Source organism: Drechmeria coniospora, chromosome 01 (genome assembly GCF_001625195.1).
Source record: "Drechmeria coniospora strain ARSEF 6962 chromosome 01, whole genome shotgun sequence".
NCBI classification, from domain to species: Eukaryota; Fungi; Ascomycota; class Sordariomycetes; order Hypocreales; family Ophiocordycipitaceae; genus Drechmeria; species Drechmeria coniospora.
In genome coordinates this window covers 1,814,779-1,832,531 of record NC_054389.1, presented here as the reverse complement: position 1 = coordinate 1,832,531, position 17,753 = coordinate 1,814,779, and the positions used below count along the sequence as shown (strand labels likewise).

General features: G+C 62.0%; 5 protein-coding genes across 5 annotated transcripts; 4 read left to right on the top strand and 1 right to left on the bottom strand.

The window, feature by feature from the left end:
* Positions 1-2,258, top strand: DCS_00504 (uncharacterized protein; the record flags this gene model as incomplete). The annotated part of the gene is made up of 4 exons (XM_040797843.1): positions 1-542; positions 604-798; positions 850-1,359; positions 1,427-2,258. 4 exons carry the CDS (start codon positions 1-3, stop codon positions 2,256-2,258), a joined length of 2,079 nt encoding a protein of 692 aa, XP_040658726.1.
* A 1,291-nt stretch (positions 2,259-3,549) lies between these two features.
* DCS_00503 (uncharacterized protein) lies at positions 3,550-6,972 on the top strand (the record flags this gene model as incomplete). The annotated part of the gene is made up of 1 exon (XM_040797842.1): positions 3,550-6,972. One exon carries the CDS (start codon positions 3,550-3,552, stop codon positions 6,970-6,972), a length of 3,423 nt encoding a protein of 1,140 aa, XP_040658725.1.
* Positions 6,973-7,521: 549 nt separating this feature from the next.
* DCS_00502 (uncharacterized protein) lies at positions 7,522-8,910 on the top strand (the record flags this gene model as incomplete). Its single annotated transcript, XM_040797841.1, has 3 exons — positions 7,522-7,901; positions 7,979-8,498; positions 8,572-8,910. The coding sequence occupies 3 exons, from the start codon at positions 7,522-7,524 to the stop codon at positions 8,908-8,910; spliced, it is 1,239 nt and encodes a 412-aa protein (XP_040658724.1).
* A 1,841-nt stretch (positions 8,911-10,751) lies between these two features.
* Positions 10,752-12,820, top strand: DCS_00501 (uncharacterized protein; the record flags this gene model as incomplete). Its single annotated transcript, XM_040797840.1, has 3 exons — positions 10,752-11,009; positions 11,056-12,503; positions 12,559-12,820. The coding sequence occupies 3 exons, from the start codon at positions 10,752-10,754 to the stop codon at positions 12,818-12,820; spliced, it is 1,968 nt and encodes a 655-aa protein (XP_040658723.1).
* A 627-nt stretch (positions 12,821-13,447) lies between these two features.
* Positions 13,448-16,534, bottom strand: DCS_00500 (Phosphatidylethanolamine N-methyltransferase; the record flags this gene model as incomplete). Its single annotated transcript, XM_040797839.1, has 3 exons — positions 13,448-13,507; positions 13,569-16,237; positions 16,309-16,534. 3 exons carry the CDS (start codon positions 16,532-16,534, stop codon positions 13,448-13,450), a joined length of 2,955 nt encoding a protein of 984 aa, XP_040658722.1.
* Between the last annotated feature and the right edge of the window lie 1,219 nt (positions 16,535-17,753).

The window sequence follows — 17,753 nt, the reverse complement described above, 5'->3', positions numbered from 1 at the left end:
ATGCCCAAGCCCCCGGCTCGTCCAGGGAGGGCCATGAGGAGCGTCTCCCGGAGCGTCGACGCCGAAGAGCCTTCCATGATGGAGCCGCCACCGACACCACCGCACCTGCGCAGGCCGTCGGCCGACGTCCATCGGCGGCCCTCGCGGAGGGATCCGTCTCCTCGACAAATTCCCCGAGAGGCGCGGGAGCATTGCAGGTACGCCGAGGACCCATCCGCGAGCGGCGTAGCCTCGGACGAGGAGGAGGGAGATTTCATCGAGGTCATCGAGGAGCTCGACGAACCTCGGACCCCTCGAGCCCGTCGACAGCCTGGCGGCGACGACTACCCGGGGCCGCAGTCGAGGAGACGACACCGTAGCCAAAGGGGGACAGAGCTTCCCTCGGACGACGACGATTCCCTTCCCCGCCGGTCCCGCCGACAAGGCACCACGGACCGCTCCACGGCACGCGACTCGGCAGATAAGAGCGGCTCCTCTCGCCATGGCCGTCGCCGGAAGCCGGATGGGACGGGGGACTCGAGGCCACCAGTCTCCGGTGGGAGGTTTGCCTTGCCCCCCCTCGCCCTTGGGAACGATAATACAATACTTACCGCTTCCTCTCAGGTTGATGACGACGCCGAGACATGCGCCCGCCGACAACATGCAGCAGCACGACCATCTCCCTCAAAGGCGCGGCACCGTTCGGTCCAGCTGTAGCAGAGCCGGCTCCGTCTCGACCGCCGGCCAGACCGGCCGCGCCCCCCCCGACCGGCTGGCGTCTTCGGAGAAGCGTGCCAAGGAGCGCAAGCCGGCAAGACGGTGAGACGACCAGCGGACAGGTGGCGGCGAGGAAGCGCTGACGATGGTTAGAGTCGAGTGTGCCACCTGCGTCGGGGACGTTTCCGCCTCCCACGCGGAAATATTAGCCTGCGGCCACGCCATGTGCCACGCGTGCCTGGAGCACATCTTCAGGCGATCCGTTGCCGACCCGCAGCACATGCCGCCCAGGTGCTGCACGATGGACCCCATACCGCTGCAGCTCGTCGATGGCCTATTTGACGAGCGGTGGATGAGGAGGTGGAAGCGCAAGTTTGCCGAGCACTCGACCCAGAATCGTCTGCGCTGCCCTTCGAGGACGTGCCGGCAGTGGTTCGAGCCCACCAACATTGGCAAGGGGAACGACCGCTGGGTGACACGCTGCAGCCACTGCGGTACCAAGGTCTGCGTCCTCTGCAGCGGCTGGTGGCACGGCTCGGAGGAGTGCCCGGTATGGGAGGAGACAGCCCGGGTCCTCGCGCGGACGGACGAAGACTGCCGGGAGCGCTGCTATCGCTGCAAGGCCATGGTCGAGCTCCAGGAGGACGGTGACTACGTGACTTGGTGAGTCGTCGGTCGTGCCCCCTCCCCCCCCCCGTCCGCCGGCGCACGCTCGTTAACCGGAGGCCAGCCGATGCGGTGCCGAGCTCTGCGGCATATGCGGTGCCAAGTGGACGAGCTGCGATTGCCGTCGCAGCCCGTCGTTCGACGATGGGGGTTACGCGAGCGACTCGTTGGGGCGGAGCAACGTACCACGGCCGACAGTGCGCCGAGGTGGCGGCGACGCGTACGAGAGTGAGATTTCGGCGACGGTGCGACGAGGCCACGACCCCGTGACCATGGCTGTGCGACGGCGGCCGCGATGGGACGCCAAGCCTGGTCGCCGTGCGCGGTACTCGGATGACCACGACGACGAGCACGACGTCATGGATGCCGCCGGGGACATGGGTGGCATGGGGAGCGCCTCGTCGCACGGCATCCGTGGCGAGTACAGGCGCCCGTCGGCGCGAGAGATGGGCGCGAGCTTCGCAGCCGACGTGGGCCGCGATCGGGGCCGCGACCGGGGCCGCGACGACTCGTTGGAGCGCCGACTGGCGTATCGCCTGTCGGAGACGCGCGCCGGAGCTGGCCTGCGGCAGATGGCGGGCCCGATGTCACCGCCCATGTCGCCGCCGATCCGACCTCCGCCGACGGGGCCGACGCGAAAGGGCCGACGGCCGAGGCAGCACAGCCTCGAGGAGGAACTGTACAACAGTCCATCATACGCGACGCGTCTGGAGCGCATCGTGACCGGTTGCGTGCCGCACAGCTACGACGACGAGGTGGAGATACGACCACCCAGAGGGCCTCGGCCGTCGGACATGGCGGGCCTGACACTACCGGGTGCCCAGGGCATGAACCGGGTATCGCAGTGGAGATCCTTTGTCGAACCTGGCCTTCCGGAGAGGGAGCCCGTTGCGTGACGGGTCGTCGCTCGCCGCGGTGCGCTGTGGCGCCACGCTTTTCACGGTTAAAGTGCGAGAGGGTGACGTCTCTCACGAGACACGTCGTGTGCAATGATGATGCTTGCATTTCAACGCCTGCTGGGCACACATGGCTAGTTTACTTTGTTTGCTGTACGGTACGACGGAGTACGGAGTAGATAGGCTCGGATTCATTTCCTCGTTGAACGTGTCAAACCTACTTGACAAATCTTTCCCATCGTGTTGGAGCGACTTGCACCTATTCATGCGTCCGCCACTTCACCCGCCCAAGTACTTGCACTGAAGCACGAGCTTACATGTTTACTAGGTACCTACGTGGATATCTACGTGTGCAGAATGCGGTAGCCAAGTGTGGTATACCTACATGTACTTTTACTGCACCTGCTTTTGACCGAGGGCCTGAAGCCAGAGGCGGGCAGCGACGGGTTTCAGACGCGCCAATCGCGGACTCGCGGCATTGTCCGGGAACCCGGAATAAGGCCGGGCAGGCTCGTCTAATGGTGGACGTCACTCGAAGAATACCTCGGGAACCTAAACTACTCGGGTGGGAACCTACCTTGCTAGTACTCCGCACCTGGGGTGTACATTATCGGTACCTTGCCTTGGTGTCCCCCACCAGCTGAATCTCGTACGTTGAAGAGGTATCGCCTTACGTGCAGAGGTCTTCCGACCGTACCCAGAATGGTAGGCACTGCCTAGGGTACTCGCGTGTCAAGTATCAAGATACAAGGTACAAGTACATGTAAGTACTCGTCCATCAACATGCCACTAAAGCGCCTGCATTCTCGTGCAGACAAACCCCGTCGGCATCCATCGTCATCTGCAGCACCTGCCACCTGCACCTGTACCTGCACCTCGACTCCCCAGGATGCATGCATGACCTTCCCTTCTGCTCTTCTGCCGACGCTACCACCACCAACACTACCACACCACCACCACCATCACCTTCTCCCCGCCATGCGAGGCGAGTCCTGCCCGCCCGAGCGGTTCCCTCCTCGTTCCTCGCCTCCCTCGTCTCGACTTGCATACGAGCGCCATTCTTGACAGGCCACAGAGGACCCTTGTCCCTGCAGAGCTCTTGCCAGCCGCGTGCGTGCAAACATCACATCGTATCATACCAACCGAATATGTCGGCTCCCAGCTGACAGCTTCATCTTGACCTGTCATTGATCTCTCCTTCATATCATCGGCGAGTCGATCCGGCCAACGCGGACGTGCACCCTCCCCCCCCTCCCATCAGCATCCCGGGCAGGGAGGCCGCCAACCAAGCATGCTGCTCCTCCACCAGGTCGGCAACGTCAAGATCGGCGAGGTCGTCCGCTACACCGTCACCTACACGCCCTCCAAGGACCGCATCCTACCCTCGCCCGAGAAGCTCTTTGTTCGCATTCGCAACACGTCGGCCATCGCCTTGCGCGCCGCCTTCGTCCACGGCCCGTACACCCTATCCGTCTCCGCCTATCCTTCGGCCTTCAACCCAAACGAAAAGTTCGGCAACCCTCGCCGCTACGGGGTACCCCATTTCGAGCCCATGCTCAAGGCCGGCGGCTCTTGGGAGTGCGAGCTCGTCGTCCCCGACGACATCCGTCAGACGGCCGGTACCGGTCGCCGCAGGGCCGTGGGCACCGATGACGAGCACGACGACGAGTCTGCGCGTTGGATCCTCGAGGTGTCCTCGCAAGTCATCTTCTCCACCTCGGCCGCCGTGGGGTACGAGCTCGTCGTCGCGCGCGACCGCAAGTCCCTCAACCTGAGCCCGGCCCTGCCCGTCGTCGGCAGCCCGAGCCGCGTTGCCCTGCCGGGCCGGGTGAGCGATCACCGGCAGAGCGTGGGCGCCAAGGACGGCCACCACGCGGCGCAGCCCAAGGGCGTCTTCTCGCGCGCCGTGCGGCTCACCGTCGAGGACACGGCGACGCTCTGGAACACGCCCAGGCTGCCCGGCTGGGACGAGGCGGGAGCGGAGAGGGCAAGAGACGAGCCCGGCACAGACGCCGACACCGACAAGCCCGCCGAGACGATGGCGAGCTCGGGAGATTCCGAGACGGAAGAGAGCGTCTCGCCGACGCAGAGGAAGAAGAGGAGGAAGCCGAAGCAGAAGAGAGTGCACCTCGTCATCTTGACGCACGGATTGCATAGCAACCTGGGCGCCGACATGCTTTTTTTAAAGGAAAGCATCGACGCTGCCGCCAAGCAGGCGAGAGTGGACGCCGCGGCGAGGCGCGCGCGAGAGCGGGAGGCTGCCTCCCCTGGACGGTCACCATCACGCGCGCATTCCGGAAACGAGTCAGCCGCCGAGAGCGGTGCGGCGCATCACCCGGCCGAAACCGGTGGAAGGGCGGACAAAGCGGGAACAAAGGTGCGGGACGACGAGGAGGACCATGTGGACGAGGAGGACGACGATGACCACGAAGAGGTCATCGTGAGAGGATACTCCGGAAACGCTACCAAGACAGAAAAGGGCATCAAGTACCTCGGAAAGAGACTGGCCAGGTATGTCCTCTCCATGACGTTCCCCGACCAGCCTTTCCTCCCCGTCGGCAAAGGCGCGGGCGAGGGCTTCGCCGAAGGTCGGAAGGGGTGCCGGCATCACAACCCGGACCACGAGATGAGACAGGCGCACAAGCACAGCACCATCCAGGAAGACATGGACGAGGCGAGGAGAAAACGCCACGGGCGGCCGTTCAGGATCACGAGCATCAGCTTCGTCGGCCACTCCCTCGGCGGCTTGGTCCAGGCCTACGCCGTCGCCTACGTTCAGAAGCACTCGCCTCAGTTTTTCGACCTCATCAAGCCCATCAACTTCATCGCCCTGGCCACGCCCTTCTTGGGCCTGAGCAACGAGAATCCGCTCTACGTCAAGTTCGCGCTCGACTTTGGTCTCGTCGGGAGGACCGGCCAGGACCTCGGCCTGACGTGGAGGGCACCGACGCTCGCGCGCAGCGGCTGGGGCGCCCTCGTCGGCAACCTCGGCGACTCGGCCCACAAGAAGGTTTACGGCGAGACGCAGCCGGAGTCGAAGCCGCTCCTGCGCATACTTCCCACGGGGCCGGCGCACACGGCGCTGAAAAAGTTCAGGAACCGAACCGTCTACTCCAACGTCGTCAACGACGGCATCGTCCCCCTCCGCACGAGCTGCTTGCTCTTCCTCGACTGGCAAGGCCTCGGCCGCGTCGACAAGGCCCGCAGGGAGGCCGGACTCGTCGAGACCATGGTCGGCTTCGGATGGGCCGAGTTGACGGGGACGAGGATGGTCGACAGGACCAGGAGGCTGTCCCAGTCGGCCGATTCGGGAACGGCGACGCCGACGGCTCGAGAGTCGATGCGCCAGGTTCCTCAGCCCGCGGCCGACGCCATGGAGGACGACGAAAACGCCAGCCTCCGATCCCTATCGATGACGTACAACGATGACGACGCATCCCCGTTCGACACGACGGCCGACACGACGGCCGACGTGACGGCCGACGTGACCGCCAACACGCCGCCCAACACGGGACCGCTCTCCGGATTCTTCAACCTGTTCAAGAGCAGCGAACCGGCCAAGGAGCCGCCGATATCGCAGAAGCAGCAGATGATCCTGCGGCGGGGCCAGACCATGTCGACGGATCAGCTGTCGGTCAGCCCCCGCAGCGACAGTCCCGGCAGGAGGCTGGCCAAGGCGACGGCGGGCCACGAGTCGGACCTGGACCTCGAGGCCATGGTGGCGCCTCCCAAGACGACCTTCTTCGAGGCCGCCGGCGATCTCCTGAACCCGAGCATGCCGAGCATGGACTACCTCGTCGACCCGACGAAGCGCCCGCGGGCCATATTCCACGATCGCGTCTATCATCCGGCCGACATGCCTTCTCCGCCGTTGAAGAAGCGATCCTCGACCTTTCGGCAGACGTTGAACCGGACCTGGTCCGGATCGCAGCAGTCGACGAAGAGCAACACGCCGGCCCCCTCATCCCCGTGCCTGACGGTCGCGCACAAGGATTCGATGCAGTCGACCAAGGAATGCGACGACGCGGCCAACGCGAACCCCGACAAGCAAGCCGACGAGGTCGTCGACGGCGCCAGCATGCGAGTCGAGGAGAAGATTGCGCGAGGCTACCACCGGGATCTGTCCTGGCGCAAGGTGCTTGTCAAGCTGGAGCCCGACGCGCACAACAACATCATCGTGCGACGCATGTTCGTCAACGCCTTTGGCTGGCCCGTCGTCAAGCATCTGGTGGATGCCCATTTCAGCGACTCGGCCGAGGCCCGCATGCCAGACGAGGAAGAGGACGGCGGCGAGCGGGCGCTGGACATTGGCCAGGCGCCGAATGAGCACGGTGCCGAGACCAAGGCGGCTACACCCGCGAGCAACCTTCGCGCCGGCCTGGACGGGAGAGGCGAGGGTGAATCGCGCGAAGCCCTCGACGAGGTCCGAGACCTGCCCAAGTCGCAGGGGAGCGATCTCTCCCCAACGCTGCAAGGCACGCCGCGCTTGACTTCGACCGACAGAGTCGACTCGATGACTTGGAGTGATCGAGACTGGATGGACAGCGAGAACGAGAGTGACATGGACGTCAGAGGCGAGGCCAAGAGCAGGCAGCAGCGGACGAAGATGGGCGTCAAGGGCAACCCGCCGAGCCCGCTGTCGTGGAGCTGGAAGGAGAAGATTGTGGGAAAGGGCTTCAGAGACCAAAACAAGAGCCCGAAACGAGCGACCTGAGCGGCCGAGGGTAAAAAGACGTTCTGCGTCGTGGCCAATGTACACGAGAGAGGCGGAATAGACCCCCCCCCAACGGCATGCACCCCGCAGGCGGAGAGAAAACGTTCAAGGGCACCTTGAGGATTGTCGTGCTCGTGCCCTGGATGGTTCTGCCGAGCGTGACGACGAGGCAGGCTGTTGATGTACTTGTACGGTCTCTCGCAAAGGACCTGCGTCATGTGACGATGAAGATGAGGTCCCGGCCTGAGAGCCAACATGTGAGGCTTGTTACCGTTGCCAGAGAGGGCGCGTCAGGCATCATCTTGCTTCTTGATTGATTCCCCCCATGCTCCATCACCGTGTTAGTCAGCGAGCTTCTCCTGGCGCCAACTGGCTGTGCCTGAGGCGTCGAGGATGCAACTAGGGATCGCGATGAAGTAAGTGCAGGTGAAGGTAGCACGGCAGGTACGTACCGACCTTTACGACGGCCTGCTGCCGCTGCCATTACAAGCCCCATGCATGGAGGAATAGCTGCTTGGCGGCCCGCTCGTTGCTCACCTCAACCTCATCATGGGCAGAGCTTTGGCAGCGATTCCGTCCGCCGGGACCCCCGCCCCCAACTTGCTCTACGTCTCCTCTTATGGCGGCAAGGTCGTGACGTTGGACGTGGCCGACGCCGCCGGCTCCTCTGCTTCGGGCGTGCCGAAGCTCAGGACGATAGCGTCGACCGACGGCGGCGCGGGAACGCTGTCGTGGCTGACGCTGGACCACGGGCGAAGCACGCTCTTCGGCCTCGACGAGGGCTTGTCGTCGGATCGCGGCTCGCTCACGTCGTTCAGGACACGGGCCGACGGCAGCCTCGAGACGCTGGCCAGGCTGGAGATGTCTCCCGGCCCCGTGAGCGGCGTGCTGTACGGGCCGGAAGACGGCGGCTTGGCCATTGCACATTAGTGAGTACGCCCAAGGCGGCTTGTTTCTCTCGGCGGCCAGCTCGACGCACCTCCATCGCCGTCTCCCCCTCAAGCAGCCAGGGCGCCGGCTGCGCTCGTGTGACTCTGCTGACGGACGACGCCTTGCACTCCCACAGCAGCGGCTCTGCCTTATCGACTTGGGACGTCTCCGAACCGTCCGAGGTGGTCAAGGTGCAAAGCGAGACGTTTACGCTCAACAAACAGCCGACGGTCCCCCATCGCCAGGACGCGCCTCACCCTCACCAGGCGTTCCTGGATCCGACGGGTGGCTTCCTCGTCGTTCCCGACCTCGGCACCGACGAGCTCCGCATGTACGCCGTCGGTCCCCGCCTTGCCGTCACTCCTCTTCTGCCCGTCAGCGTGGCCCCCGGCAGCGGTCCCCGACACGTTCAGTTCGCCAAAAGGGGCGGCAAGACGTTCATGTATCTCGTCGCCGAGCTGACCTGCACCATTGTCGGCTACGGCGTGACGTACCCCGCAGGCACCATCAAGCTTGACGAGCTGTGGACGATCGGGGTCCACGGCGAGGGAAAGCCGGTGCCTGCGGACGCCTCGGCCTCGGAGATTGTCGTTTCGGTACGGATCCGGCTGCATGCCTTGCTTACTCGGCGGTTGCCTGTGGTCCTGCTCATGGCTGACTCTGGCGCAGGCCGACGGCAGGTTTGCCCTCGTCTCGTCGCGCAACGAGAATGGCTTCCTCATTGGCGACTTTGACCCCTCCAAGGACGGGCAAATCGTGTCGGACCCCATCGTCAACTTCTCCATCGACGACGACGGCAGCCTCCGCCTCCTCCAGGACGTGCCCGCCGGCGGTCGCGTCCCGCGCCAGTTTTCCATGAACAAGTCCGGGACCCTGCTGGCGGTAGGACTGCAGAGCGACATGCGCGTCGTCCTCATCAGCCGGGATCCCGAGACGGGCAGGCTTGGCCGCTTTGCTGGCTACGCCGACCTCGAAGGGGAGATTACCTCTGTGGTTTTCAACGAGTGATGGACAGTAGGCAGCATGCACTGTTTACGGCTTCCACCTAACAAGTCCTGGCTGCGAAAGGTACTGCCCCTACTCGTTGCACGGATTCAGTGGCATCAGGATCGCCGGCATGGAGCACTACCGTAGGTCACCAAGAAGAAGTCCGAGTGGTGTTGACGTGAGGGAGGCTGGCTATTCGAGGCATTCGCGACTACGGAATAAATACATTGCCTACCTACCCACCTAGTTCTTGTGCACAGGCACGGCAAGTAAGTAGGTGTACAGTACAGTAATACTTGATATACAGTATACTCGAGCATGGACAGTACAAATGCGGAGTGCCCTGTAATTACTGTAAGTTCTCTGTGCATGTACTGTATGTAAGTTGTACAGCCTGTACTTGTACAAGTGTTACGTTCTTCTTAAGTACACAACTAAGTGTACATGTACATGTAGGTGTACAAGTAGGTTCTCGCAAGAACTGCCTGCAGTATACAAGTACTTGTCCTGCACTGCGTTCTGTACTATACTTGTTACGTATAACAAGTATTATGTAGTTGTAATTGTAAGTGTAGTTTACTCCGTAGTTGTGCAAGTAATACTTACAGTACATCAACATTAAGTACGTCGTACAAGTACTTAGGTGTATTACAAGTACTTACAGTGCACTACACTTACTTAAGTACAAGTAGTTGTATGAGTACTGTACAGTTCAATGATACCGAATACACAGTAAAAATACGACCACTCTTCCTTCTTACCAAGAATAGGACCCTGGCAGCCCCGCAGATCCCTGGCTACTTGGTCTAGACTCGGCACTGGTCCTTCGTATACTCCGTAAGTACTCCGTAATGTAATTACAGTACACTTATACTGCAAGTACTCCGAACAGTACACACACATGTAAGTCCTTGTAGGTGTTCGATCGTAGTAGTTGTTCACGAGTTTGCACATACATGTAGGTGTAATTTACAATGTCCGTGGATTGAATTCCTGCGTGTATGCATGTGCTGCACGACTTGCAGTACGCATGTGTTGCGACCTCGATACCTAAGTACCAAGGTAACCACTCGTTCACATTTCACGCACAGGCATTATACTCACGCCTGCTGTGCTGTTCAATTACCCGTACACGTACAGTAAGAAACATGTAATACTGTTCATACATGTACATGTACTGTGCGTACATGTGCGTAAGTGTGTACAACTACAATGGACAGACCAAATATGGGGGCGGTGTGGAGGCGAGGTTATATTCCTTTCCCCGCGCCTGCCCGAAGCTGCGGCTCTGGTCATTTCGCCTCTGTTCCCAATGCTCCTGCCTCTTCTTGGCTTGAAGCCCTGGTTGTTGCCTTCCTTGCTTGCCTACCTCCCTCGCACCTGCCCTTGTCTGGGCCGGCTGTCGAGCAAGCTTTTTTTTTTTTTTTGGTTCAGCCAAGACCCCGGCCAATACAAATACTCGCCACAACTCGCTTCGCTTCACGACACACCTGTTGCACAACCTCCGGTGCCGTATGGGAGGATATGCTTCACATCCCTCGCAAGGCCTCATGCCTTTTCTCGCGCCGCTGCCAAGGTCCAGAGGGCGCTTTCGCTCCTTCTTCGGGGGGTATGCCTCGCAAAATGGTGCAATGTAACTGGACCAAGGTCGCCGGCCGACGGCGTAAGCAAGCGGTGCGAATCCTACGCCTTGGCCGCGGGTCGAATCTCACCGCAACATCTTCGCATTGGCCAAGCAGACATGTCGACTTGACGCCCCCTGCGTGCGTCATCACCCGGCTCCTCGACTCGCAAACCGCATCGGCAGCCTGGGTGACGGAATCCGGAGCAGCTTCCGCCCTTGCGCTGTCGGGCGATGCAGCATGGAACCGCCGTCAACGACGAACCTGACGGGCAAGCGTACGAGCTCGAGCCGAGACGCCGACGGCCTCGGCTCGCATTTCCCGCACGACGACTTCCTGAACCCGCCCAAGAGGAGAACCATGGACGTGGCCGCCGACTACCCTCGCCGCCGAGTCATCATTGCCGTACGCCTCCTGCCCGATTCCGCCGCCGCCGCCGTCGCCGCCGCCGTCGCCCGTGTCCCCGTTGCCTCCCCCCTCGCACCCTCCGCCTCCCTCGTCGTTTCTCGCCTCGCCCTCTGCTGACCGGCCGTGCCGTGCCTAGTGCGAAGTCTGCCGGGCGAGAAAGTCCCGCTGCGATGGCGCCAAGCCCAAGTGCAGGCTCTGCGCGGAGCTGGGCGCGGATTGCGTCTACCGCGAGCCGGGCGTCAAGCTGGACGCCGGCGACAAGCTCATCCTCGACCAGCTCAGCCGCATAGAGAGCCTTCTCCACATGAGCATGGCCAGCGGTGTCAACAACGGCCTGAGCGCCGTCCGGCACTCGCCGTCCGGCAGCGGCGGCACCCCCCTCGGTGGGGACAATCCCTTGGCGAACCTCGTCGCCGTGCCCGGCGGCGGCCTCGGCACCTGGCCAGCCGGCCCGGCGGCCACCAACATCTCCACCATGCCCAAGTCGCACACCAACGCGACCTTGCACCTCCTCCAGTGGCCTCTGATCCGAGACCTCGTCTCCCGACCCTACGACCCTCAGGTCCTCCTCCAGCTGGAGATGGCCCGCGAGCCGCTGCACTCGTTGACCAAAACGCCCTGCGTCGACTTGTCCAACACGCAGGCCTACATCAAGGCCTACTTTGAGAGGGTCAACGTCTGGTACGCCTGCGTCAACCCGTACGCCTGGAGGAGCCAGTACCGCACCGCCCTCTCCAACGGCTTCCGCGAGGGCCCCGAGAGCTGCATCGTCCTCCTCGTCCTCGCCCTCGGCCAAGCGAGTCTGCGGGGCAGCATCTCGCGAATCGTGCCCCACCAAGATCCTCCGGGACTGCAGTACTTCACCGCCGCCTGGTCCCTCCTCCCGGGCATGATGACGGCGAACAGCGTGTTGGCGGCCCAGTGCCACCTGCTCGCCGCCGCCTACCTCTTCTACCTCGTCCGGCCGCTCGAGGCCTGGAACCTGCTGTCCACGACCGGCACGAAGCTGCAGCTGCTCCTCATGGCGCCCAACCGGATCTCGCCGCGGGAGCGGGAGCTCGTCGAGAGGATATACTGGAACGCACTCCTCTTTGAGAGCGACCTGCTGGCCGAGCTCGACCTGCCGCACTCGGCCGTCGTCCAGTTCGAGGAGGAGGTCGGCTTGCCCGGAGGCTTCGAGGGCGAAGAGCGGGATCGCGTCGGCCGCGACGAGCTTTGGTATTTCCTCGCCGACATCGCCCTGCGCCGGCTGCTGAACCGAGTCAGCCAGCTCATCTACTCAAAGGACTGCATCGCGTCGTCGACGAGTCTGGAGCCCGTCGTCGCCGAGCTTGATTACCAGCTCACGCAGTGGTACGAGAGCCTTCCGCTTTCGTTGCAGTTTCCCTTTACCCGGGCTGTGCTCCAGGACCCCGTCCAGACAGTTCTCCGCCTGCGATTTTATGCGTGCCGCACCGTCATCTATCGACCCTACGTCCTCGCCGTGTTGGAGAACGAACAGGCCGTGCTGGATCCATCCGTTCGCGAATGCTGCCACAAGTGCCTCGAGGCGTGCATTCGCCAGCTGGAGCATGTTTCGGAGCAGTAAGTCCCACCGCGCCCTTCGGTTGGCTCATGGCCATTCTGACAGACCCTGCAGCCATGCAGGCCACATGCCCTACATCTGGCAAGGCACCCTGTCTTTGGTGTCCCAAACACTCATCATCATGGGCGCTTCCCTATCGCCTTCCCTTTTGGCCATTCTCCTCACCCTGGTTCCGCACCGCGATGCCCTGGACGAAATTATCTGCGAGGGTGTCGCAGAGGTCCAGCTGTATTCCGCCTTGGCGCCCAGCCTGAGTCTTGCGGCGGAAATTGTCAAGGAGGCTGAGCTGAGAAGACGGGCGATGCTGACAACATGAGATGGCATTTAGGAGTCCTGCTGTCGGCTCGACTTGACCAGGGCGCTGTGTGCGCTTGGAGCTAGCCCGGCCCAGACCGGCAGCATCAAACAAACCCCTAGCCAATGCAGTGAACATGCATGGCAGAGATTGGCAATGGGTGCGCGAGGAGGACGGACGACGGAACCGCCGTTTTCGCCCCATGGATGATGGATGCACTGCCCTACCAACCGAATGAACCGAATGTGTAGGACCAAACCCATCGACGGTTGGGTTTGTGTAGAGAAGGACAGGAAAAGAGGGACCACGAGTTGGTGCCATCACCTCATGCCTGGCACCAGCATCAACCAAGCGCTCCCGAGTGGCATCACAGTGTCGGCGTACACCTACGCAGCTGTGGAAACCATAGTTGCAGTTGTCATGACAAACCATTTGCCATGTGCCGCCTGGAGACGCCTCATCACGACGAATTAAAGACCACCCGGGCCTGCATGGCATCACGAAGAACGCTCATGATATCGTACATTTATTCAATCGTAGTGGTATCTTACCCGTCGTCCGCTTTTCGCTATCGTATATCGACATCTGTCACCCCTAGTCTAACACCTTCATTCATCAGCCTTCAATTGGCTCGCCGTCTTTTTGGCCTCAAAACTCCTGGACAGCGGGTGTCGTAGTACCCTTCGACTGAGACATGCTATATGGCGCCTAGAAACCAAGCGTTAGCTCCGCGTCGCGTGCGGCAGACGAGTGCTCGGAACGAACGTACCAACACATTCTTGGCATTGCAGATTCTCCAGGCGAGCTTCCGCACGTTGCCATCCGCGAGGACAACGGCTGGCGCAAACTCGATGCCAAACATCTCGCGGATCGCATACACAATTCTCTTTGCATACTTGCCATCTCGCTCAACGTGGTTGCCAAACGGTTCATCCGGCGTGCTCGGCGCGATGTCGGGGTCGCGGTCGAGACAGTTCTGTATCACCGGAAGGATGGCAGACTCGACCGACCTCGCACACATGCCCTTGGCTTCGCCGCCATTGTCCTCGTCGGCGAACTGGCCGATGCCAATCTCAAACGGTTCCGAGATGGCCATGGTGTTGTGCGTTCCGTCGTGGTGGTATCGGAACTCGAAGACGTTTTGCGTCCACCAGAGCCTATCGCCCGTAAATATGACCTCGCCCTCGACCATGCCGGGCTCCGATGACTCCGACTTGGACACGATATGCTCCGGCGTCACGATGGTGCTGTCGGTCGTCGAGCTGTCGTCGTAGGCGCCCACGTTGGTGGGCGCCCAGCGACCGAGAGACGTCACCTCGGTCACGTCCCTGGACCGGTTGTCCGTCACCATGTAGAGGCCGATCCAATCCTTCTTGCCGTGGTTCGCCGGTGCCCGCCACTTGACCTTCAAGGGGGAGCCGTATTCGTACATCATGGTCTTGACGGCCTTGGGAAACCGGCCGGTGAAGCTCTCCTTGCCAGTGGCGCGGTCCCTCGACGAGGGGTTGACGGAAGCGGTCCCCTCGACGGAGAGCGAGTACTGTTTGGGATCGAGACCCTCGAGGTCCGGGGCAATTCTCGTGATGGTGAGTCGAGCGGGGGCCATGTTGAAGAGCGCCGAGGTATCGCGCACAATCGTCTTGACGCCGGAGGCAAACTTGGGCCGCGCGGCGTCGAGGAAGTCCTCGACAAACTGCGTGGTGCCGTCGAGGACCTTGTCGACGCTCTCCTGCCACACCTTGACGGGCGGCGGCAGCGACCGCTTGATGAACTTGGTCAGGCCGGCCTCCCGGCGCAGGCTTCGGCCGTAGACCTTTTGCATGTGTGGCCTCTCGATGCACGAGAGGTAGAAGAGGGACAAGGCCTGGGTGACGATGGCGATGAAGAGAATGGACCTGCTCCTCGTGATGAGGGCGGCGCCCCACACGCCGGCGGTTCCGCAGATCCTCTCCGGGTTGTTGAGGAAGCGGTAGATAGAGGTGTAGGTGAGCTTGGCCTCCTGATCGAAGAAAAAGTCGCCGCAGAACCATCCGAACTCGCCGAGGGAGTTGTGGACGCTCACGGCGGTCCAGACCTGCAGGGCGACGAGGGAAACGCCCATGACGTGCTTCAGGAGCCCCATGCCGTGGGACCAGTCGTCGGGGGGCGAGTACATCTTCCAGCAGGCGGCGACGTGGGCCGTGTTGCACAGGATCATGCTGATGTGGTGCATGCCCTTCCACTGGCGCCAGGCCTCGTTGCTGCTCTCGCCAAACTTGAGAAAGTGACGGGTCCACATCTTGGTCTTGGACTGCCTGTCGAGGATCAGACCGAGACCGAGATGGTACCACATGCGCCAAGCGATGGCGTGAGCGACAAAGACCGCCTGCCAGGCGGGCGTCGAGGATGTGACGAGCGTGAGGATGACGACGTAGAGCGGAAGGACGACGGCGACGCAGTCGGGCACACGGAACATGTCGACGTTCTTGAAGCCGACCATGTCGTGGACGGCCGTTGGCGGCTCGTGCAGAGGGAAGGCGGCGGCCGACGAGGCCGGCGTCGCACGGTCGGGCAGGTCGGACGAGTCGACGCTGATGACGGTGTCGCTCTGGCTCCGACTCAAGGTCCGCTGGCGCGGCTGGGGAGGGTTGTACGTCTTCTCGATGTGGGGATTCTCCACGGTGGCGAGGAAGGCGAACTGGGCGAGGTGGGCGATGATGGAGACGAAGAGGACCTCGTAGCTGGCGGCCATCATGGAGATGCCGTAGTAGCCGGCGTAGCCGATCGAGTACATGGGGTGCGGGGCCATCTCGAAGACGCCGTCAAAGGTGAGGTCCTGGTCGATGAGGTAGAAGAAGTCACCCCAGTACCAGGCAAAGTCCTTGACGACGCGGTGGGCGTCGAGCTTGACCCAGAGGTTGAAGCCGATGAGGGCGAAGCCGATGGTCCAGCGGGCGACGCCCATGAGGATGCTCTCTCCCTTGGGCGTCTGGCCGAAGACGCAGGCGAAGAGAATGTAGGAGACGAAGTCGCACATGAGGATCAAGTCGACGACGCGGCGGAAGACCAGCCACGTGTTGTACTCGATCGGTGCCGTTTCGAAGTCGTAGTCTTGGGGGATCTTGGCCTCGAGCTCTCGCTTGAGAAGGCGGTAGAGCCAGGGGCGGGGATTCTGGCCCGACTCGGGGTTCTCGAAGAGCTTCCAGCGGAGGGCCCAGGTGATGAGGCGGCGGTGGCTGGACTGGACGTGCAGCAGGAGGCCGATGCCACCGTTGTAGGCGGCTCGCCAGCAGACGAAGACGATGGCGAAGACGGGCTTCTTCCAGGCCGACGGCAGCATGCAGGCGGCGAGGATGTGAAGGGCGAGGATGGCGATGACGATCATGTCGGAGAGGTTTTTGGGCTGGCGAGGATCAAGCAGCTGCGACACCATGTCGTGCGTCGTGGGCACGACGAAGACTGGGTGGGGAGAGGCCGGCGTCAGCGGCACACGCACGCACGACTCGACGGGAAGTTGGGCGACGACATACCTGTACCGTCCGGCGTACGGCCGATGGTCTTTTTTCTCTTGCCGTGCTCCTCGTCCGCTTCGTGATTCATCTCCGGCACCCGGACCGGCTCCAGCTCTGGCTCATGGCCGAGGGGCAAGTGACCCTCGGAGGAAGAATACTCGGGGCTCGACCGGGGTTGTCGTCGCCCTCGCCGTTGACGGAATTCGAGGCCGTCGTCGGACGTCATCTCGGGAGAGTACGCCATGTCGTCCGATGAGGGATAGGGGGCACTGACGTCGACCCAAAGCCAATGGAAGCCAAGGCAGCAGAATCGACCGAGGGGAAAGGGGGAAAAGGGGGGGGCGGCGGCGGTGCAGCGAGGCGAGGGAAGAGCCAGACGCTGACGATAACTCCTGGCCAGTCGCCTACCTGCGTCTCCCCACAGACTGGGCTCGGCTGGGCTCGTCTCCGGACGGATCCCCTGTCGACAAGGCCGTTGAGGGCTGTTGCGACGAGATTTGCGTGCCTTCAAGAACAGTACGGCGTAGGTTTTGCGTCTTGCGTCTTGGTGTTGCGTGCTGCGTGTTGTGTCTTGGTGATGTGTGTTGCTGTGGTGAGCGGGTGTTGTGGGTGGTGGTGCGGTGGTGCGTGGGGTGCAGAGACGTCACAGTGTCAGGTCGGGGCTCCGCAGCGGACGGTGACAGGGTAGTAATAAATCGGCAATCGCTGTCGCTACGGGCAGCGAAGGGATGGGGATGTGGATGGGAATGGGCTGGGATGGGAATGGGATGGAAGGGATGGATCCGTCCGTTCCCGACCTTTGGGGCTTTTGGGGCGGGTGTAGGAGGTAACGAGGCCACGGATAGAGAGAGCGAGCTACTTGGATGGATACGGGGCGTGGGACTCTCTCTCCCTCCCTCTCGAACTTGCCCTCGTCGTAATACCTCGTGGCCGAGCCGAAGATGGCAACCAGTCCGAATGGGAATGGGCCTCTGGCAAGAAACAACAAAAAAAATAAGAATCGAGATTGAGCTGCGGACGTCGTATTTGCTGAGGGCTTGCGTCCCGACGTTGGTTCGGTTGCACATTGGCGGAGGCGAGACCAAGGAGGGACTGGTCCGCCCCCAGCGATGGCCAGGCACATGCTCGAGTGTCGCACCTGCAAACATCATGGTGGTGACCGCATCGGCCACCTACCTGTCAAGGTGCGGGGGGCAAGGGGCGGTGGGCCCGGATGGGGCAGGGAGGCTTCGAACCTTTTCACGGATTGGCCCATGGTGAGACATTGAGCGGTGGGTCACGACAAACTGAGACAGGTGCAGGGACCGAGTACTTCTTTCCGTCATGGTCCGTTCTCGGTAAGTAAGGCGGTACGTACCCAGGCTGGGCCCATAGACGTGCCGTAGTTGTATTTCCTTACAACGTACTCCGTACTGTAGGTAGTAGGTACGGAGTACCGTACATTGGCCTTGTAACGAGCAAGT